This window comes from Protopterus annectens, chromosome 10.part0, assembly GCF_019279795.1.
Source record: "Protopterus annectens isolate FY-2018-M chromosome 10.part0, PAN1.0, whole genome shotgun sequence".
Lineage (NCBI taxonomy): Eukaryota > Metazoa > Chordata > Ceratodontiformes > Protopteridae > Protopterus > Protopterus annectens.
In genome coordinates, this window is record NC_056744.1 from 154,661,149 (window position 1) to 154,681,424 (window position 20,276).

General features: G+C 37.9%; 1 protein-coding gene and 1 pseudogene across 1 annotated transcript in view; both read right to left on the reverse strand.

Annotated features, from left to right (window-relative positions):
- The window catches only part of FAM20A (FAM20A golgi associated secretory pathway pseudokinase), a 1,212,293-nt gene that overhangs the window by 155,893 nt on the left and 1,036,124 nt on the right, over positions 1 to 20,276 (reverse strand). Inside the window, exon 8 of the mRNA XM_044085124.1 lies at positions 12,169 to 12,278. Within this exon, the coding sequence (XP_043941059.1) occupies positions 12,169 to 12,278 (110 nt within the window). The remainder of the gene's footprint in view (positions 1 to 12,168; positions 12,279 to 20,276) is intronic.
- Positions 13,483 to 13,553, reverse strand: LOC122814636 (annotated as a pseudogene).

The window sequence follows — 20,276 nt, forward strand, 5'->3', positions numbered from 1 at the left end:
CTAATTTTTGTACAACAACTGACGAAAAGGGACTATTTTTTTTTTTTTTTACAAATGCTATTTATCAAGCAATGTATATTAAATGTAAAAGTAATGTACAAGTTTTTACATAGGTAAAATGAATCAGAAATTAAAGCAGTGTATATGTCAACATATATCAGATATAAGAAATAATGTAAATACTGATGCTTTAGCTAAGCACGTAAGTGAGATGGGTGCAAAGTATAACTTTAAGCCTTTGATAATCAGTAAAACGCTTTACTGCTGTCAAACAAATTGCAGGCTAGGGTTAGGTTTAGGGTTATCCAACAAATTAATTAAAATATGATAAGTACAGACAGAAATATGTACACAAAAATAGCTAAATATAATTGGATTGCAAGATTGCACTCTGATACACCTCCAGGTCTGAATGCATCTATTAGTCTAAAACCTGTTTTAAGGAAACAATATATGCATTGTATAAAAAGCAAAAAAAATATATATATTTTTATTACTGTAGTTTCTTTACATATTTTATATAATCTACAATGTTGTATAATTGGAATTAATTGTGGCTGTGTATTCTGATTTATCATACTGTGTTGTAATTGGTTGATTTTAACATGTGATCCTTATCTAAATACTAAAAGAAGGAAGTTTACTGTGATGTACTGAAAATGGGCCTGTTTCATATGAAAGCTTTGCTTGTTTTACATATTTCTTTTATTAAACATCTTTTGTTGGTTTGGAGCTTTGGTTTGCATTTTGGGTTTGCTTTGCATTTATCATGGTAACGCCATTGATTACAGCCTTTAAGACATTGATTCTCCTTCATATCTTTGAGGGCATTCTCAAACACAAAAGGCTTAAGAGGAATCTTTTTTTTTTCATTCTTTTATTGATCTGCCTAATAGCATCTTTACCTTCACCCACTTGGCCCATTTATTCCACAGGGTTTAAGAACACTATGCCCTATTCATTTCTGCCTATATAGTCTAATTAGTCCCTTCATTCTCTCCCCTTTGGTAAGAGTCAGGTGGTAGGGACAGGACCAGCTTCAAGTCAAGAGAAGCAGCCTACCTCTCATCTCCCCTTTCCTCTGCACACTTGGTTAGCACTTCCATAAGTGGGATGTGCAATGAGTGTTAGCAATGGACTATCCTTTGTCCTTACCTTTGCAAGGGATGTAAGCTCGAAGGACAACCCCCACCCACTCAGTGAAGCACCACAGGCAACTTCCACAATCTCTAACAGGAAATTGTGTTGTGCCCTGAATGTGCACCTTCCACTCCTTCCCTCTCTCAGACAGACCACTACCCCTTTATTCTACTATCTCACTGCCAGTTCCTTCAGGTGCATAAGCTACTAAATGAACTTGGCTAAAAGGTGCTAGAGATGAAGAAGTGCCAAATCATGCAGTGAGTCAGTGAGTCTGAGCCCCTGTAAGTTTGGGTGCTTCATGGTAACAGACTTCTGTCTGAATAGCTCTATGATTAGCAATAAGCCTAGTGGTGGTTCTTTTGCCCCTTGTGTAACTAGAAAAAAAAAAACGTCATGGCTAGATGGGGCATTCACTGGACTTATTCTGAGTCTCTCCATCTTCACTCCTGATAACAGAAATGTGGGGGTAGGCTAAGCATAAAGAAAAGTACTGTCCCTTAGGAAGGAAAAATCATCCACTGACCATGTGTAGTGTATGTAAGTGTCATGTAGTTGTGGTGAAGTTGGTGCTTCTCCTGGAAGCCAAAGAGGTCATTGTTCAGATTCCCCATCTTTCAAACAGGAGCCAAAATGCGGTTTTGATTAGATGACACTCATGACTGCTGTTTAAAGTCCTGATTAGGTCTGCACTCTGGGTACAGATTGCCATGAAGGTCATGCTTGCCCGAATAGGTAGCTCCCAAGTTTGCACTGCTGACCTGCAGAGGGAGTCAGAATGCTTGCCCCTCTATCTGGGTATGTACCATATGACGATGGTGCTGTCCATGGTTAACTGCAGCACAACTGGCTTTCAGATTGGCTGAAAAATCTTGAAGACAGGAATAGCAACTAAGGCCTAGAAGGCCTCTAACATCTATTATATATCGATATGTAGATCTTTTTGTCCATATCCACCTATTCTGGAACTCAACAATTCCTGAAAGAGCCCACCCAAGCCTTGTCCAGTACATTGGTTTTCAAGGTTCGGTTGTATATTGGCTGGAAGAAAAGCATGCCCATGTTCTTCATCACCCGAGATGGTCAGCAGGAAAACTCTGTTTGCATACATGGGAGATTAGTATTTCCTTATCCAGTGGATTAGACTGTTGCTTACAGTGCTTTTTCAGGAACCATTCTATCTTCTGCATGTGGAGCCATGCCAAGAGTGCCATCAGGGTGACTAGGGCCACGAAACCCAGCAATAAAAAAAGACTTCATTCATGGAGTGACTCTTCATGCATCCTGAAGTGAACTACATCTTTCTCAAAAATTCCTCTTCCATTTGGGCTTGCAGTAAACAGTCATTGGGATATGGGTAGACACACATTTCCCTGGTTGTCTGAAAGGCTACCACCAGACCTAGACAATAATCATACTTGGAACAATAAAACTCAAAAGGCAAGGATGGAAATTGGAAACTGCTGTCTCCCAACTTTAACATGAGAGATTTTTTCTGTTCCCTCTATATGGGAATGTTCAGATAGGCAATTTGTGGCCAAGAGTGATACTGAATGCCTAGGAATAAGTAATGGGAGGAATGAAGTCCAAAACTGATCTCCACTGACCATCTCTCTTGGGTACCTGAAATAAAACTTGGAGCTCTCCTTTCTCTGGGGATCTCCTTGATGGCTACCTGTTGCCACAGCTGCTCTAGGAGAGGAATGGTTCATTCCAACTGGTTTTCGGGAAGTGGGGGCTATTCTTATGAAAAGTTAGAAGGGCCAAAGCTTTCTTCTGTGAAATGAAGAGCTAATTCTTAGGATCAACCTAATCTATTTTATGTGGTCTTCAACCAGTTGTCCTTGAAAAATAATTAGACAGCTTTATAATCGGGAAGAGGGAGGGTAGAGGTTAAGTGGGGGTAGGACTGTAGGGGGGGCAGTTTTCTGGAAAAATGTTACTTGGTTGAAGGGGCTGGTAGGGTTAGGCCTAGAAGACCACCCACATTTACCTTTGACTTACCCTACCATTTTTTTCAAATGCTCTTTTAATCATGGCCTGTTGGCCTGTACTTTGGCATCTGTGAAATGACCAGTGCATATTCTGGATAGTTACAATTTTACCTTGGTATTCTATACCTTCAGGGTCTTATCCATTATGTTTGCTGCCAAATCCTCTTGAGCTTTAAGGACCTTACTTGATACTTTGACATATGTATCTAACAGATGATATCACTGAAGGAAAGCATGCCTGACATATATATCTTGGATATTACCTTTCCTGTCTTTTGAGTTGGAGTTTGGTACCAACTTACAGTGCTAAGTATCTTCCTACTTGATGGAAGCATGGTCCATTACTGGATTCTTGTACAAATACCACCAGGCTTTTGGCACTCCATGGAATCAGTAGGGTTTTCTAGATGCAGAGGATTGACAGTCCATTTCTGAAGAAGTTTCCAGAAGGTATCTTCTAATACCTCAAAAACTAGTGGATCCACAGTGAGGTTTATCTCCTCCAAAACTGAAAAGATATGGGAATGTATCAAGTCATCATGTGATATAAAATGGGAGACAAAAACACAAGTATAAATGACAGGATGAAGGTGATGGAATAAGTGGCATATGAAATTAACTACACATGTACTCCACTTCCATTTCAGCAAATGGTAAAGTATGGAACAGGAAAGCAGAAGAGTGAATGAAAGAGTACTGCAAACAGAGTAAAAATGCAAGGTATGAGGGCAAGATGAGAGAGCAAAGACCACTAAGTTAGAATGCACATAATGTAAGCAGCAAGTAAAATACACACTTTGAACAAAGAACACCTACAGTCTAATGAAAACTAAGACAAATGATGGAGAGTCAAGGCAGTAAGTACTGGTAAACAGGACATACCTGGGGGTGCCTAGTAATTTTGGCAAAATTTAAAGATATTTGATCAGTCAAGCAGGGTAAATGGATGGTAAATATAAATGCATACCTTTCAACAGGGAAAAGATGGTGAAGTGGAAATCATACTATGCACACTGGCTAAAGGCAGCAGAAAAATACAAAGGACATCCAGTAACCACAGTGGCAGTGGGTTGGGGATTACAATCTTCTAACAGACCACTGGGCATCACCACTTACTAGATGCCAGCGAAGCTTCCACCTATGCATTCCTAGCAGGCATCCATACACACATAATAAACAGCTATGAACCACCCTATCAACTGCTTCAGGACTTTTGGGACCTTACAGAGGAGGGCATATATTGTTTATGGACAGCACATAGCAAAGGACCATGTTAAGAATCAACAAACTCCAGAAGTGTACAGATGAGCAGTGGCCAATAAAGTCTGACAAGTTTTTATCCCATTACCACTGTAATACCCTAAAGTCATGGTTAGTTGTCTATCAGGGGGCAGGATTCGCCACATAACTCACATACTCAGGTCACTGGACCCACAAATACTCGTATAACTCAGTCATAGTGTTAATAACCTGAAATGTACCTCTGTGGACTACATGAAGAGATACATTATGGAGCTCTTGGACTATCTGTCCCAGGCATATATATGCCTAGCACTGCGCAGCATTCTTCCTTAACCAAGGATGATGCCACAATATAAACAGAAGATGGCTGTCTTTAAAAATTGGCTTAGCTTCTGGTGTCTTCTCAACGGGATTCAATATTTGTTGACACAGAAGGATATGGTTGACAGACCATGTTGCATTGCCAAGGATTGTCTGCACCTGTCCCCTCTAGACTTCTGAATATTAGCTAAAACATTGTCTTACCCATACTGCCTTTTTTTTTAGCAATGGCAAACTGACATATTTCTGACATAGTAAAACCAACCCAAGGGCATCTAAAGATGCTCAATGGAAGCAGCCTAAACAAGAAACTCCACTCTCTCCAAGCTCTCCTCATCCCGCGTAATGCAATTTATATCTATATAAAAATCCAGTTGTTTATTAAGCTCTTCTAATGTTTAAGTTGCTTGGCTTTCAAAAAGGGTTTAAGGGACACCATTTCATTGAATCCTGGATATTTATCTGCATTAAGCTGTATGATCCTTCTCTGTTCTATCTCCTCAGTCCTATTCTTCAGGTCACCCCACCAATGTTCTCAGCCACCTTTTCCAGTACCAGGAATTTAAAAACATGGTAAATGCCCTCAGCTTCAACATGTTTAGCTAAGGCATTAGTTTCTTTCTTATTAGCTATATCCCTCATATGTTCTAAGATCCGCTCCTTAAGCATTCTGGTTTTACCTACGTAAAAAACTTTACAGTATTGGCAAAAACTAAGGTATACCATATTCCTTGTCCTGCAGTCTGAATAAAAATCCACTTCTATTCTAAAAGTCTGTTCAGGACATTGGAAAATAGACCCTGAAAAAAATATACCTACATGCTGTACAATTTCTACATGGGTATGTCCCTATTCTATTGGATAGTTCCCTAGGTTTATTACCTGATGTTTTATAACATAATTGTCTTTTAAGTGATTTTCTATTAGTGTGCAAAAAATGTGATATTGGGTTGATAACCCCCTCCAATTCCTTTGTAGCTGTGAGAATGTTCCAATTTCTCTTAAAAATTTCACAGAATGAATTGATATTACTTGCAAAAGGTATTGGGAACCTACGTTTTTCTTTTATTGTATCACATTCTGGGGCCACATACACTTGGTCACTGGAGAAATGTGATCTCCCTTTCCCTTCTTCATACATTTGCTTGATACATAGATCTCTCTCTGATTCATTATAACCCCTGCTCAAGAAGTCATCTCTTAATAGTGACATAGCTCCACCCAATCCTGCATCACTATTGTGTAGTCTGCTCATCCTTAGAAACTGCCCTTTCATCACATTTTTTCTGACATGTCTGGGGTGCATACTACTCTTATGTAGGTTTCATATATAACCCTGCTACTATTCCCCCTAGGTCAGATTTCTTGACCAGAGCGTCCAAAAATTCAATCTGTTCCTCAGTATGTTTACAGCTAAACTTTAAAAAAGATGTCATGCTGTGAAGATATTTGATAAACCTTTTGAGCTTATCTAGTGAATCACCCCACAAAAGGAACATGTCGTCTACAAAATGAACATACCATAGTATGTGGTCTGCAAACTCATGCCCATGTAAAAGACACATATTCTCCCAATGTACCAGAGCTAGGTTGGCATAGCTATTGGCACAGGCAGTGCCCACAGCCATGCCAACCTTCGGTAAGTAGAAGTCCACTTTGAATATGAAAACATTATTTTCCAAAACAATCTCTATCAGACTACACAGCAAGTTAATATTCTCATTCATGTAGGTCTGCTTCATACATAGTAGACTTCTAATATTCTCTATTCCCCAGTGGTTAGGTATCACCGTAAAAAGAGATGTTATATCCAGGGTCACTAATATAAAATCTTCATTTAGTGTAGTAACCTTATCACATAATAATCTCAAAAAAGATGCAGTGTCCTTCAATACTGTTCCACATGACTCTAATACGGGGTGTAATTTATTTTCTACATAGATAGACATAGCTTCAGTGGCCCAGCCCTTACTAGAGACTATAGGCCTCATAGGTGGATGTATCATGCTTTTATGTATTTTGGGGAGCCCATAGATGACAGGAACAATTGGTCCTCAATGTTAAAATATTTAAACATTTCTTCTGTAATTTGGTGTGTCATTAATAAATCAAACAGCCAAACAGCAATTCTATCTACTATGCCTTTAACTGCCGTTCTAGTAATACATGCATAAGTGGCATGGTCATCCAACAGTTTTAACATCTGTTCAGCATACATTCCTTTATCCATGATCACAACCCCTCTCCCTTTATCAGCTGGTCTAATTTCTATTGGTTGTAGGGCTTTTAGTTCACAGAGAGCATTAGTTTCATCTTTACTCAAATTATAAAATGTTTGTGGTCTATTAATATCAAACAACTCCCTTATTAGTTTTTCACAAACATTGACAAAAGCATCTACCATTGGATGCATTTTTGGTACAAACATACTACATTTTTTAAAACAGTCATTAACGCCTCAGCAGTTCCTTTAAACATAGTTTTAAGTGATAAAGTGTATCCAAACAGTTTCAAATCCCTAATAATATCAGTCATATTAGTCCGTTGGGCTGGCATGAATGAAAGCCCCTTACCTAATAATGAAGTCTGAGCTGCACATACTTGTAAAGATGATAAATTAATCACCAAGTCCTTGTGTTTATGCTGTGAGTCGTCATTCTGTTGTGTGTCTCTTCTGAGCCCTGTATTTGGCGAACATGACCTCTCCTTCCTCTGCTCTTTGATCTTTCCCTTATGAGAAGTGCATCCTTCAATGTGAAGGGTATCAATGAAGTTTCTGCTGTCCCTCTCAAAGCCGTAGAAAAAAGGGGTTTAGCAGTAGACCCAGTACTGCTCTCGTTGATTGTTCCATTATCCAGCATTGTTTTATCTTTACTTCTAACTACTGGCTGCTGTTCAGTCAAAGGGGAAAACAAATTCTGTACAGACACCATGTTAGAGGTTGTAGCCATGCCCCCATCAACTGTTGTACTCGCTATTGGTTGCTGGCTGCTGTCCATTGCTTCAGGGGATAAAGCAATTGGTTCCACTGCTATAGTGGTGTGTGGTTTAGGCCAGGAAAAGACGGCCCCTTGTTAAAAGTCATTCATGTCCCTTTGGAGCTTCTTAAATTAATGCCTTGCAATCTTTTTTCATAATTCAATACACTTTCATACAAATTAGCCAGTTTATCATCGACAGTCTCTGTAGGAAAGTTAGAATGGAAATCTTTCTGCAAACTCCCCAACTCATCGGCAAGCTCCCTTTCTTGGGGCAGGAAGACTTCTATTAGTAGATGCATGTAATTGTAGCTAAGTTGTAAGTTTAGCTGCTGCCATTTCTTTAGAAGATCAGGGAAAGTATCCCCATAAGAAGGCATTGTTAAGACTTTTAAGCCCCTTGGAACTATCTTATACCTCAACGAGGCTTCTAAGTGGAACCTCTGCCAGTGGAGTCTTTTAAATTTATAGAGCTTATTCTCAAAAGCTCTAAACTTCTCAAAAAAAAACATGCTTGTATTCCTTGATCAACTTCCACTACATTATTTTCAGAAAAAATGGGTTTCTCTACCTAAGGATTACCTTCAATGTTCAGCATGTGACTAAAGCGCTCAAATTGCTGAGGGGCCATACTGCCATTAGTATTATAGCTTAGTTCAACTTCACGTCCTTCTGCCATGTCCCGGACCTAATATCCACACAAACACAAGTAAATCCAAATGAAACAGATGTAGGTACCGGGTGTATGCTCGGTATTCACCTCAGAGCTAAGTAAAACAAAAGAATACGAACTGTCACAGCTGAAGCAAAACTTGTTTAATAGAACAGTAAAAAACAGTAAGTGCTTTCACAATCAACCAGATCGTTTCGTTTCTTCAGACTAAAATACACCAACTGTCACTTAAAATTTAAACTTTGGAGCACCAACCAGAAAGTAGAATCAATTAACAAATTAGGTAAAGGCAGTTTATTCATTACAAAATACATCTCATTAAAAAATGCAATGATGCATAACATATAAGCAATATACCAATACTTAAAACTAGAAATAAACTAGTGTCTTGGCTAAACATGTTGAAGCTGAGGGCATTTACCATGTTTTTAAATTCCTGGTACTGGAAACGGTGGCTGAGAACATCGGGGGGGGGGGGGTGACCTGAAGAATAGGACTGAGGAGATAGAACAAAGATGGATCATACAGATTAATGCAGATAAATATCCAGGACTCAATGAAATGGTGTCCCTTAAATCCTTTTTGAAAGCCAAACCACTTAAACATTAGAAGTGCTTAATAAACAACTGTTTTTTCTATAGATATAAATTGCCAGTATGAATTATTGATATATTTTTTGTATAATGTTTTAACTATTGGCATATTGCTTATATGTTATGCATCCTTGCATTTTTAACGAGATGTATTTTGTCTAATGGATAAACTGCCTTTACTTAATTTGTTAATCGATTCTACTTTCTGGTTGGTGCTCCAAAGTTTAAATTTTAAGTGACAGTTGGTGTATTTTAGTCTGAGGAAGTGATCTGGTTGATTGTGAAACTGCTTACTGTTTTTTACTGTTCTATTAAACAAGTTTTGCTTCAGCCGTGACAGTTCATATTCTTTTGTTTTAATTTACGTTCTGAATATCCAGTTAGCAATCAGATAGGACCCAGTAGGTTAGGATAGGAGATTCCACCTCCTCAAAGAGGCTGGTCACTATTACAGTCCCACAGGGCTCTGTGCTGGGTCCACTCTTTTTTGGCATCTACTTCTTGGAAATTAAGGCCAACATCAAGTGTCTGGCTGATCAAGTTTGCAAATGATTACTTACTAGCAGCTGTCACAGAATTACCCCCAAAGACACTAATACCTTCCAAAAAGGGCTAACACAGACAAATGACTGGTGTAGAGCCGTGGTTTAAAGCTCACTGCCAAGAAATATGTAATAGTGCCCATTTTGGAATTTGGTTACCCCAGGAAACTACCTGAATGATTACATAACCCTAACAGTAGACCCAGCAGTCAGGGATTTGGGTACATATGTCGACATTAACCTGGCTTTCAATCAAATATGTGTCTGAGGTAGCAAGGAAATCATTCTATGTTGCTCAGCCTATAAGCAGGGATACAGCATCTAGGTCCAATGAAGTCATTGTTTCACTGTATTCAGCCCTAATCAGTCCCATCATTGAGAACAATTCCCCTCTGGTATGTACCTGACCAGGCACATGAAACAACTGGGAGTCCATAGAGGTTCATCATAGAAAGAATACAAGGAGTTAACAACATGTCCTATGTGGATCGCCTCAAAGCCCTATCACTATACTCTGTCTCCTAAAGACCTATGTCCGGCCTAGAATGCATCCCTGGATCCCACTCTGATAGGTCTCTTGTATATTTGTAAAACAAACAGCCTGGGTGCTGTTCTGTACTGTCACAGCTGATACCACGTCCTACCTCACTGCTAGTGTTGTCTCTCCCGTGTTATACTCACATCTATCATACACCATGTCAATGCCTGTCTGCCTTCCCCTTCCAGGTGCTGCTGCAATCTTTATCCTTTCACTGGCAGTTCAAAATCCACCACTATACTGTTCAGTCTTACCAGCCATTACTACTGCATTGATTTGTACTACTTTGCTGTGCAGTGCTCGTCTCCCTTTAACATTCTTATCTTTTTCTCACTTCCTGCTTTCAGTTCAGTCATTCTCTGCAGCCCTTCACTGTCTCCCTTGCCACATCTAATGCCTTTTGGTTTTGTTGCACTTTTTTACTCAGGTTGTTTGTGTTGCCAGCTTGGTGTATTACCATCTTTCCAATTGCCCAACATTCACTGCAGTTATGTCAACATTCCTCCTGACAGTGAATTTCCTATCATTAAATCAACATGAATTTAAAGATCCAAATTATCTTTTCATTTTGGCAGACACCTCACACAATCATAGCTCTCAAACTCGTAACACAAAAAATCTGTACAAAGCCAAAAATAATTGGGGAGAAAGCTCCAAAAATAGGAACAAATTTTAAATATTGGTATTATAAATTTATAGTTACTAGAATAAAAGGTCTTGTATTACCATGTATTTTCTGAAGCTATGAAGTCTGAAATTCAAATGCCTGTCATTATTTGGTGAATTCATTCCTCGGTGACTTGCCACAAAAATCCAGAAAACCACATAATTTTATGAAGAACAGGCCAAATGTACGAGGCAAAAATCTAGATAGCTGAGAGGTATGCACAGGATTACTGCTTAAAATGTTTCTCCAAAGGATAGATCTAATGGGGGAAGAACATGACAACATGGTTTCTTCATTGTCAGAACCATATTGGAACAGAACATCTTTATACTATGATAAGGACTGTGACAGCCTGCAAACAAAAGAACCCCTCTTCCTTTTACAAGACTGACAGTCCAACATGGAAGCAAGAGATGTCTGTTGCAAACTGTGCCACAGAGAATTACTGCGCCTGAAAATCCCTGGAAATTCTGTATGGGTAGGCCTTCATAAGATAGAGTGGCCTGAAAAACTAGCAATAGTAAGGTAGATGACGCATGTTATTCATACACACAAGTCTCAGGGAAAGAGACCTGCAAGGAGTAGCATTTCCTGTTCCATGGTACACTTTTATGACCTGTTATGATCTGCAGATTTATCCTAAAAAATAAAACTACTGCAATCCTTGCCATGTTTGAAGTGACAACTGTCAGTCAGAAAGGACTAGCAGAACTGCTACGTGGAACTGACAAGTTTGACACCTTGGGAAGAGTACGGGAGAAAAAGAGTAGCAACTGTGTAAGGGCTACAAACTGATTACTTAAAAAAATCATACTAGCTTGTCATGAAGGTTTACATGTATAAAGCTACTTTCAATTAGCATAAATCAAGCTCATTCAGTAAAAAATAAAACTGTTATGGCTTCTATAGGCTAATAATCACACCAACTTGGGGTACTGTCACAGTACCTAAATGAAGGAAAACATCTCCTTATATGTAGGTTGAGTCATACTATAAGGGCATACAATGCACAGTGGAACAAAAACTGTGAAAAAGAGAACTGTGTCAATATAATGGGTCCCATGACTGCCATTTTGGGGCTGAATAAAATAAATGACGTAGTACAGAAATAATGATGCATTAGTACAGCGCGTAACATCAATATATGATGAGAAATATATTTTTAAAATTGTCCTTTACAAAGATCAGCAAAAATCCTGATTAGTAGGTCTGTACTATAATAAATGACCCATCAGTCATAAAATTAATACTTACATTCTCATCTAAATCATGGCCTCAATTAAAGCAATCAATTTGCTGCTTTTAATAACTATATCAAAACCCACGCTTGAAAAAAGAACAGTAGTAGGAGAACACCTACAGACTTTTTAAAGACATACAAATTACATCTCAAAATAACAAAAAAATATTAACCCAGTCATAATTCAGAATGACAGTGTTTTATATTAAGAATCAATGTGTATCAAAAAAGTTGACATACCTATTAAAAAATCAAAGACAGCCATATCAATGATATTCAGTAACCTCTTGCCAGTGTTATAAATGGGATTCTTCTTGACTTCACTGCAGTAAAACGGATTAGTTTCCCAACTGTAAGAAACAGAGTTATCTCAAAAAATGGCAATGGCACTAATTACTCAATACATTCTTACAACCCTTTAAATAATGCAGCAGAACAATTACATTTCCCTATTATCATATTAGAGGTCAATAAAGAGACCAGTTACCTTCCATCTGGTCTGTCAGGCAGTATTAAGTAGCACTGTAGAATCATTTTAATAAATGCAAGAAAAATAATTTCAGTTTTGACATTTCTAAAAGTTTAAGAACCTGCATTGTTGTGAGGAGAAGTAACACTTAAAGTATGTTTAGCAATGAGGAAATCAGCATCATACAAGTTGTCATTGTTTGTGGACAGTGATGCTTTCAATACATATGAGTAAACAAAGAAATACTTACTTGCAGTTATCAGGCAGTGAAAGGAAGATAAAAGGTTCAGAAGGGCTTGGAGCCTAAGTCAACAGAGGAGCAGTAGGTGCCACCTGGAGGTGTCAGCACAACCAATTGGCTACCTGAAGCTAGTTTTACATAGATGGCAAAGACAAATCACCTCTAGGTCCAAATCTCTCTAGCACTTTCTTAGCCTAATGTAACCAAGTAAAGGTGTAGGGCAAGTTTGATCTATGAAGTAAATCTACATAACAGGCTTAGAAATGCTTTTCTACACCTCATGTCATCAAAGAACACAAAGGATAGCAAACTTAAGTGACTTACAATGCACTGATGAAAGCAGAAAGGTAACTTTCAATATAACATGAAGTATAACATGAAGTGGGTAAGCAGATATCCACATTTGTATAAATAACAACAAATGTAAAATCAAATTTTTAAAGAACAGGCAAATAAACATCTTCTACAACGATGCATATAATAATAACTTGGAAGCATGACAGAGGTAGGATATGCTGCATGCCAAGTACACAGAACAGTAAAAATAATGACTGTAGAAGCATGGGAACAGATAAGGTTTGGGTAGCTCATGAGAAGACAGGAGGAGAAAAAGATGGATATTAAAGCAGAGAAGATAAAAAGCTCTAGTTTATGAAGAAAGACATTACACAATTAGTATACCATGCAAGTAATAATCTCAAAAAGCTTAGGCCAAAGGATGGAAGCACGACCATATAGATTAGCTACACAACTCACACGCATGTGTGTGTGTGTGTGTGTGTGTGTGTGTGTGTGTGTGTGTGTGTGTGTGTGTGTGTGTGTGTGTGTGTGTTCGTATGTGCGTTCTGTAGTATCCTCTCCACGGAAATCTTTAGTAAAAGGTGAAAGATTTATGCATTCTGAAGAGAAATCAGAGTACATTAATGCACCAAAAACCATGAGTACATTAAATTACAAAAAGAAACAAAAGTTATTTGTACAGATTCTTCTCAAACAAGAGCACCAATGAAAATTAGCTTTCTACAGTAATAACCGAAGAAAATCATATAAGGTACCTCCTTTCTTTCAAAGTCCTGGAGTCGCATAAACAAAGGACACAACCTCTCTCTCACACACAGTCCAGTAATTGTCTTCTGTGCAGGAAATAAAATGCAGAGGACATATATACTTCTAGATAAGCCCTCTTCTCTGGATTCCATTTTAGAAATTTCCAGATGAGCTCTCTTCTATCTGGATTCCTTTTTAGAAAGATCTCTGGGTTTATTCTGGTACAAGCCATATAATTATTCCTAGTTGCAGCTCATTATCCAGGACCATTATTCTAAGCATACAGTCCCTGTGTAAGAGAGATCAACTTTTTTGAGTAAGATGGGCTTTAGCCATCTCTTTTATGGATCCCTTGCCTGCATAACTGGTCGAATAAAACCCTCTTAACTGAACCATGTAGAAATACTGTCTGCCTAATATAAAATGGCACCAAACAGTTTAAACCAACAGTTCTGTTTACAACATGTATTCACAATATTTGCATAGTTTGTAAAATCAGTTGTTCTATTTACATTTGTTTACACTATTTACTTAACTTTAAGACACCATTTTGGTATGGACGACCTCGCTATGTTAAACATGTGATATTTTCTTACCTATCAAAAGTTTGTGATACCACTGCCACAAGCCTACCTCTGTTGTACCAATATATACTGTAAAGGACCTGTGGAAATCTGGAGAGGCTGAGATAGACTCTAAACAAAGCAATCTCTTCAGCTGATTAAAACTGTTGTTTGCCTTTAGTGTTCAGTAAACCATAAGGGTCATCTTTCCTTTTGCCAAATCTGTAAGGAGGCAAACTACTGAGGCAAAATGGGTGGTATTAAGTTTCAAAAGTACTCAGTTAACCTCAAGAATGCCCTCATGCAATTCTTAGTGCCAGGAATAAGCCAGTTTCTCACAGGTTCATATTTTTCTTTCTGGGGGCTTAACAATCCCTCTTCCAGTCAGACAGTCTATGTATTTTACATCTGTTACACCTAGTTAATTCTCAGAGGCATTATCAGTTAAACCAGCTCATCTCGGTGAGAATAATACTCTCTGGAAGTTAATTAACTGAGATGCCAGTCTTCTGTATTTATTACTACACCATCTAAGTAAGCTGCTCCATGCATCTATGTGGTTTTAGGACTTCGTCCTTAAGTGTCTGAAAGTTTGCAGAGGTAGCATGTAAGCAAAAAGAAAGGACAGTATTCTGGAATAATCCTTCTGGTGTTGAAAAAATGCATTTTCTTTAGCTTCACCTATTAGAGGGAGAGGGGTCTTTGTATCCTTTTGTTACACTTAATGTGGTTACAAATCTTGCCTTCTCCAAACCCTTCTGTGAGCTTAACAACCGTCCTCATTGATTAGCTGCCAAATTTCAAAATTCTGTTCACCTTCCTAAAATAATTATATAACACAGCTGTTCCATCAGGCTTTGGGAATTACACTATGGGACTGTTCCACTTGCTCTTTTACTCCTCTACTACCCCATCTTAAACCTCTTTGGTACTTCCTCCTGCACAGCTTTTCTCTGTAACTTATTCTGCGAGGTTTTAAACTAACTTTTTCTCTGGAACAGTCACACTCTGGTGCTGAATCAGGTTCTGTTCCATCAGTTAGCTCTGAAAAAAAAATGTTTGTTTCTTAATAAAAACTCCCTTAGTTCTCATTTCTTTGGCTTAGACAGTGTCATCGGGTCTATATTAGATAAGTGAACTTTCAAAAGTTCGAGTGTCATGTGGTCGACACCATATGATCGAATTTTTGAAAGTTCGAACGTTTTAAGGGAGATCTCCATACAGCACAGAATGGGAAGATTTCCCTTTTCCTGCACTGTAGTGCGATCTCGGAGTTGGTATATTTAAAGAGTGAGGGGTGTGGGGGGCACAGCCCCCCACGTGGAGGGTGCAGGGGGGCTTGACCCCTACTTAAAATGTTCAGGTAGGTTATTTGTGTAGTTTATTTATTTTTTTATTAGATGCTCGAACTTTTAAAAGTTCGATCACATGGTGTCAACCATATGACAGTCGAACTTTAGAAAGTTTGATTATCTAATATAGACCATGTCATCTACCTGAACAGCTGGCATAGAGGTTAGTTTTCTTGCTTTGATAGACCTATTAGTTTCTGCCATTCAACTACAAACAGTGGCTTATGTTTATTTCCATAGTTTCTGGATAGGATGTTGGTATGGTACAGCTGTGTTGTCTTCTCTTACTAGCCTGTTTAACCCTATAGTATTTGTAATACCTTTACTGAATTATCACTTATGACATTAAAAAAACATATTACCATGTTCCCAGTTACAAACATTATACATCACATACATTCCTTTGTATATTTATCATCAAACTAACATTACAAATTGCTCACTTCCTACCTCACCTTAAATCTCACTCCTCCTCCAAAACATTATTCTGCACATATTGTTCCCACATTTCCATTTTCTTCCTATGGAATTTGCTCTTGTCCTTTTGTAAAGATCCCAGTTCCAGTTCTTTTATTTCTGTTAAAATATTCAGTACTTCAAATGCAGTTGGTTTAGACTTTGATTTCCATTTTCTAGTCACTGTTTTTTGGTAGTCACCAGAATCAAACTTCACAAGGCCTTACTATGTCTAGACAATTATGATCCTATATCCCAGCTTAAAAAAATAATTTCCTTATTTACACCCATTTGCTCACCAAATATTTCTGAGAGAGTGCTCTAAGGGGAATTTTTAGTCTGCCAAGTTATTACACTCTCAAAACGTACATTCTCAGTTACCTCCTTCTTTCCCATCACAACTCCAACACTTGTCATCTACCTGAGGAAAAATTCTTTGGAGTCTGCTTGGAGTATAAAAATACCCATGCAAACACTTCCAAACAAAATCCTAAATCTTCTAGAATTTGGAGGCATGCATGTCCTCCCATTGTTCCCTTGTTAATTTCTGAGTCCTTTATTTTCCTTGTCAGTGACTCTAAATATAACACACATAACAAAGGGAAAGGGGACAGCCATGCCAAGTTCCTCTGCTCAGATACAACATATAAGAAAGGAACCTTCCCACTTCAATTTTTGCCTCTAATCCCTCATATATACTCCTAATTAACCTTATTATTGCATCAGGGAATGCAAATACTTCCATTGCCCTACTCATAAAATCCCAGCTTACTCTGTCAAATGATTTCTCTGCATCAGGACTTACCAACAACAGCAGCATTTTCTTACATTCTGTTTCCTTCTGGATCATCACTGTTCTATTAATGTTGTCAAATGACTGCCCCCCCCCCCCATAAAACCACACCAATTCATATACATCAATTTTGGCAACACCTTTGCCATTCATTTTCTATTACAGACATAAACACTTTATAATCACGGTTTAGAATTGAAGTGAGCCTATATGAAGCTGGATTTGATGAGTCTTTACCGTCTTTAGGTATTACAGCCACCACAGATTTCTTCCATGATATTCGTGCGCCCCCTCCTTTTAAAATACTGTTAAAACAAAACCTTCCAGATCTTTGTCATCTTCATCCCTTCTAGTTTCCAAACTTCCACAGGAATACCATTTATTCCTGGAGACTTTCCTGCAGATTGATTATATATTACCATATTTATCTCATCTCCTCCTATCTTAACTGTTAATTATGGAGCCTCATCTAACTCTAACCTTGACACAGTTAAGGCTTCCTTAAATATTTCCGTTTGTGATCTTTCTTGACTTCCACATTTCCCTGTTTTATACAAATGGTCATAACATTTCTGAAATATCTCTAACACCTCTACAAGATCACTGGTTATTTTTCTTGTTACAGCCTCTCTAAGTCTGGCAACAACCCTTTCAACTTTCTGTTGCCTAAGTCATTGTGCTAAAAGGTTTTGTGCTCTGGAATTATCATCAAAAACAGTTGCTTAACAACAATCTTTCTAAACTCACGGATATTATTCAGTTACTCCCTTATTTTCTCTTTAGCACTCTGTAGTTGCACCCCTTCTTCTGTGATAGTCCTCTTATTCTGTACTACTTTAACCTTTGTCAGACCCATTAAAGAATTCTTGCTGCTTTTTAACCATATCTCTTTTTATTTTCCTTCTACCCTATTTTTGAACTCCACTTTCATTTTATCCTACTCAGTACTTATAACTTCTGAAGAAATGTATATATCCCCTTATAGATATCAAATAATTTCCACTATCCACTCCTTAAATTCCTCTCTTTTTAACAGGTAGGTGAAGAAGCACCAATGTCTCATTTTCACTTCATTACCCTGAACTTTCATCTTAGTTGTTATTGGTGGATGATCTGAAATAGTTACTGGATGTGTATCTAAGCTTTCAATTAAATGCACATGTTCCTGTGAAATATAATGTCTATCCAGTCTAGCCCAGTTATTGTACCTTTGGGGAACAATATGCACATCTTCTCTGAGTTCCTACTACTACTGAATTCATGTCTTCCATACCAAATATTTTTATAACTATCTTCAAAAGTCTACTCTCTTTTGTATATTTTCCTTCTACATCCTCCAGATACATCCTCAATGTTGCATATCAAGTTTTAGTCTCCAACTATAAATAATATTCCCAGCTAAAAGTTGATTATTTCTCCCAAATTCTTCTTAAGCTCTATAACAGCAGTTTTAGGTAGAATATAAACACATGCCAGCATAATCCTCCTCCCTTGCCAGTAGCCCCTTACTACCATAAATCCACCATTACCTTTTCTCCCTGTCCTATACCTACTGGAGCTCCTCTAGCAATTAGTATAAGTACTCCTTTTTTCTTCTGTCCCTGATACTCTGATGAATTTACATCCTGAAATCCTTTCTTTATCAAATTCACATTCTCAGTTCTTTCCTGATGTGTCTCCCTTTAGTTTTGCTATTTGCATTCTGCATTTCTTATTACAATTCAGTACTCGTACCTTGTTGTCTATACCGGTAATTCCATTCACGTTCCAAAATAGTACGGATAGTGCAGCCATTATGATAAGAAGTTATTATTCCTACCTACTTTACATGACAACTTTTTAAATGTCCGCTTCCAGTTTTTGTGTTACATGAATCCACTAATATTTGGCAGGTTTATCCTTTTTACAGTTGTTTCTTATCATCTTCATTTGAATCTATGTCACATTTTACAAGATGTTTAACCTTACAGTTAATGTCATTTACAGTTTCCTGATATTTCAAATAGATCATGCCACTTAGCTAGAACGTGTTTTCTGTGGACAGGGACAAAACCAGAACTTCATCTCCAGCTATGAATTCTATGGTTCTTACATTTTTATTATGCACCATTTGTTGTGTGGGCTGGGTTCTTTCCGTGCATTTTTTTGCAATGAGTATTGCTAACTTCAGTCCATCTTCTAAGTTTCTTTAGCAATATCTAACAGTCCACATGGGCGTCTGCTATGTATTAACACAAAAGAACTGAAACTTGCTGAGGCTTGTGGTGCCTGTATAATGGCAAACAGGAGGTATGGTACTATCCAGGCCACTTTTTACTATCTTTCTCAGTTACTTTTGTCAGCATTGATTTCAGTGTTTCATTAAAGCTTACTAACAACCAATCTGCCTGTGGATTGCACACTGAGGTTTTTAATTGCATGGCCTTACAGCACTGACACAGTTTGTGTATTCATTTTGACAAAAAAGTGTATCTTTGCCAGTGAGCATTTCTTTATGTGTTTCTACTCTGGAAAATACTAACATTAGCTCCTTATCTATACATTTAACATTAGCATTGGGGGGGGGGGGGGATAGTCTCAGGATACTTAGTTGCATAACCCAAAATGAACAAAATGTCTTGAAGGCTGTTGCTGGATTTTACCAATGTCTCAACAATGTTCAAAGTAATACATTCCAATGACACTTCTACACAGACAATAGAATCAAAGGGTTCCTGAAACTTGGGTGAGGGGATGTCATCTAGCGTTCAAGTCATCTAGCACAGAAGATCCCAATTTCTTCCATTTCTCCTGGCCTGTAAAACCTTACAAGGTGCCTTGTTTTGGTACCATTCACTTGTATGTGACTTCACACATGAGTATAAGAAAATTTCAGCACTATGATTCTACAAGGTTTGAGCACCAACGCTGGTATACCACTTCCTTTCCTTCTTTACTTACACTACACAGTAAATCACATTGTTATTCAAAGTACAGGTAGGAAGAGGGAACGTTCTGTTCAGCCTATTGTCCTGCAACATAAGCTATATTTTTTCTTGCTCTGCTTAAAGTGTCATCTTCCCACTGTGCTTTTTTAATGTTTATCTAGCTTACCTAAAGTTTCCACAGTATCAGTCTATCATGAGCTACACTACTCCTCTCCTACCAGTACAGTTACTGGGGTATTACTACCAAATTCTTCTTCTAACAAACCTGTATTTTTCAGTGTCAAATGCTAGCTGTACCCTACTCATTTTTCTTATTTTGCTATGTAAGTTTGTTGCATTATACTATCTTTCTTCTGTTTATGTTTACTGTACATTGAGTCAAAAGAGGAATATCGTGTAAGTGTGGCAGTATACATGACACTCTCCTTTTTCTTTTTTTCTTTAGGTTGCTCTCCCAATTCTTCTGAGGAAGTGAACACTGATCTCTCACTTTACTTTTG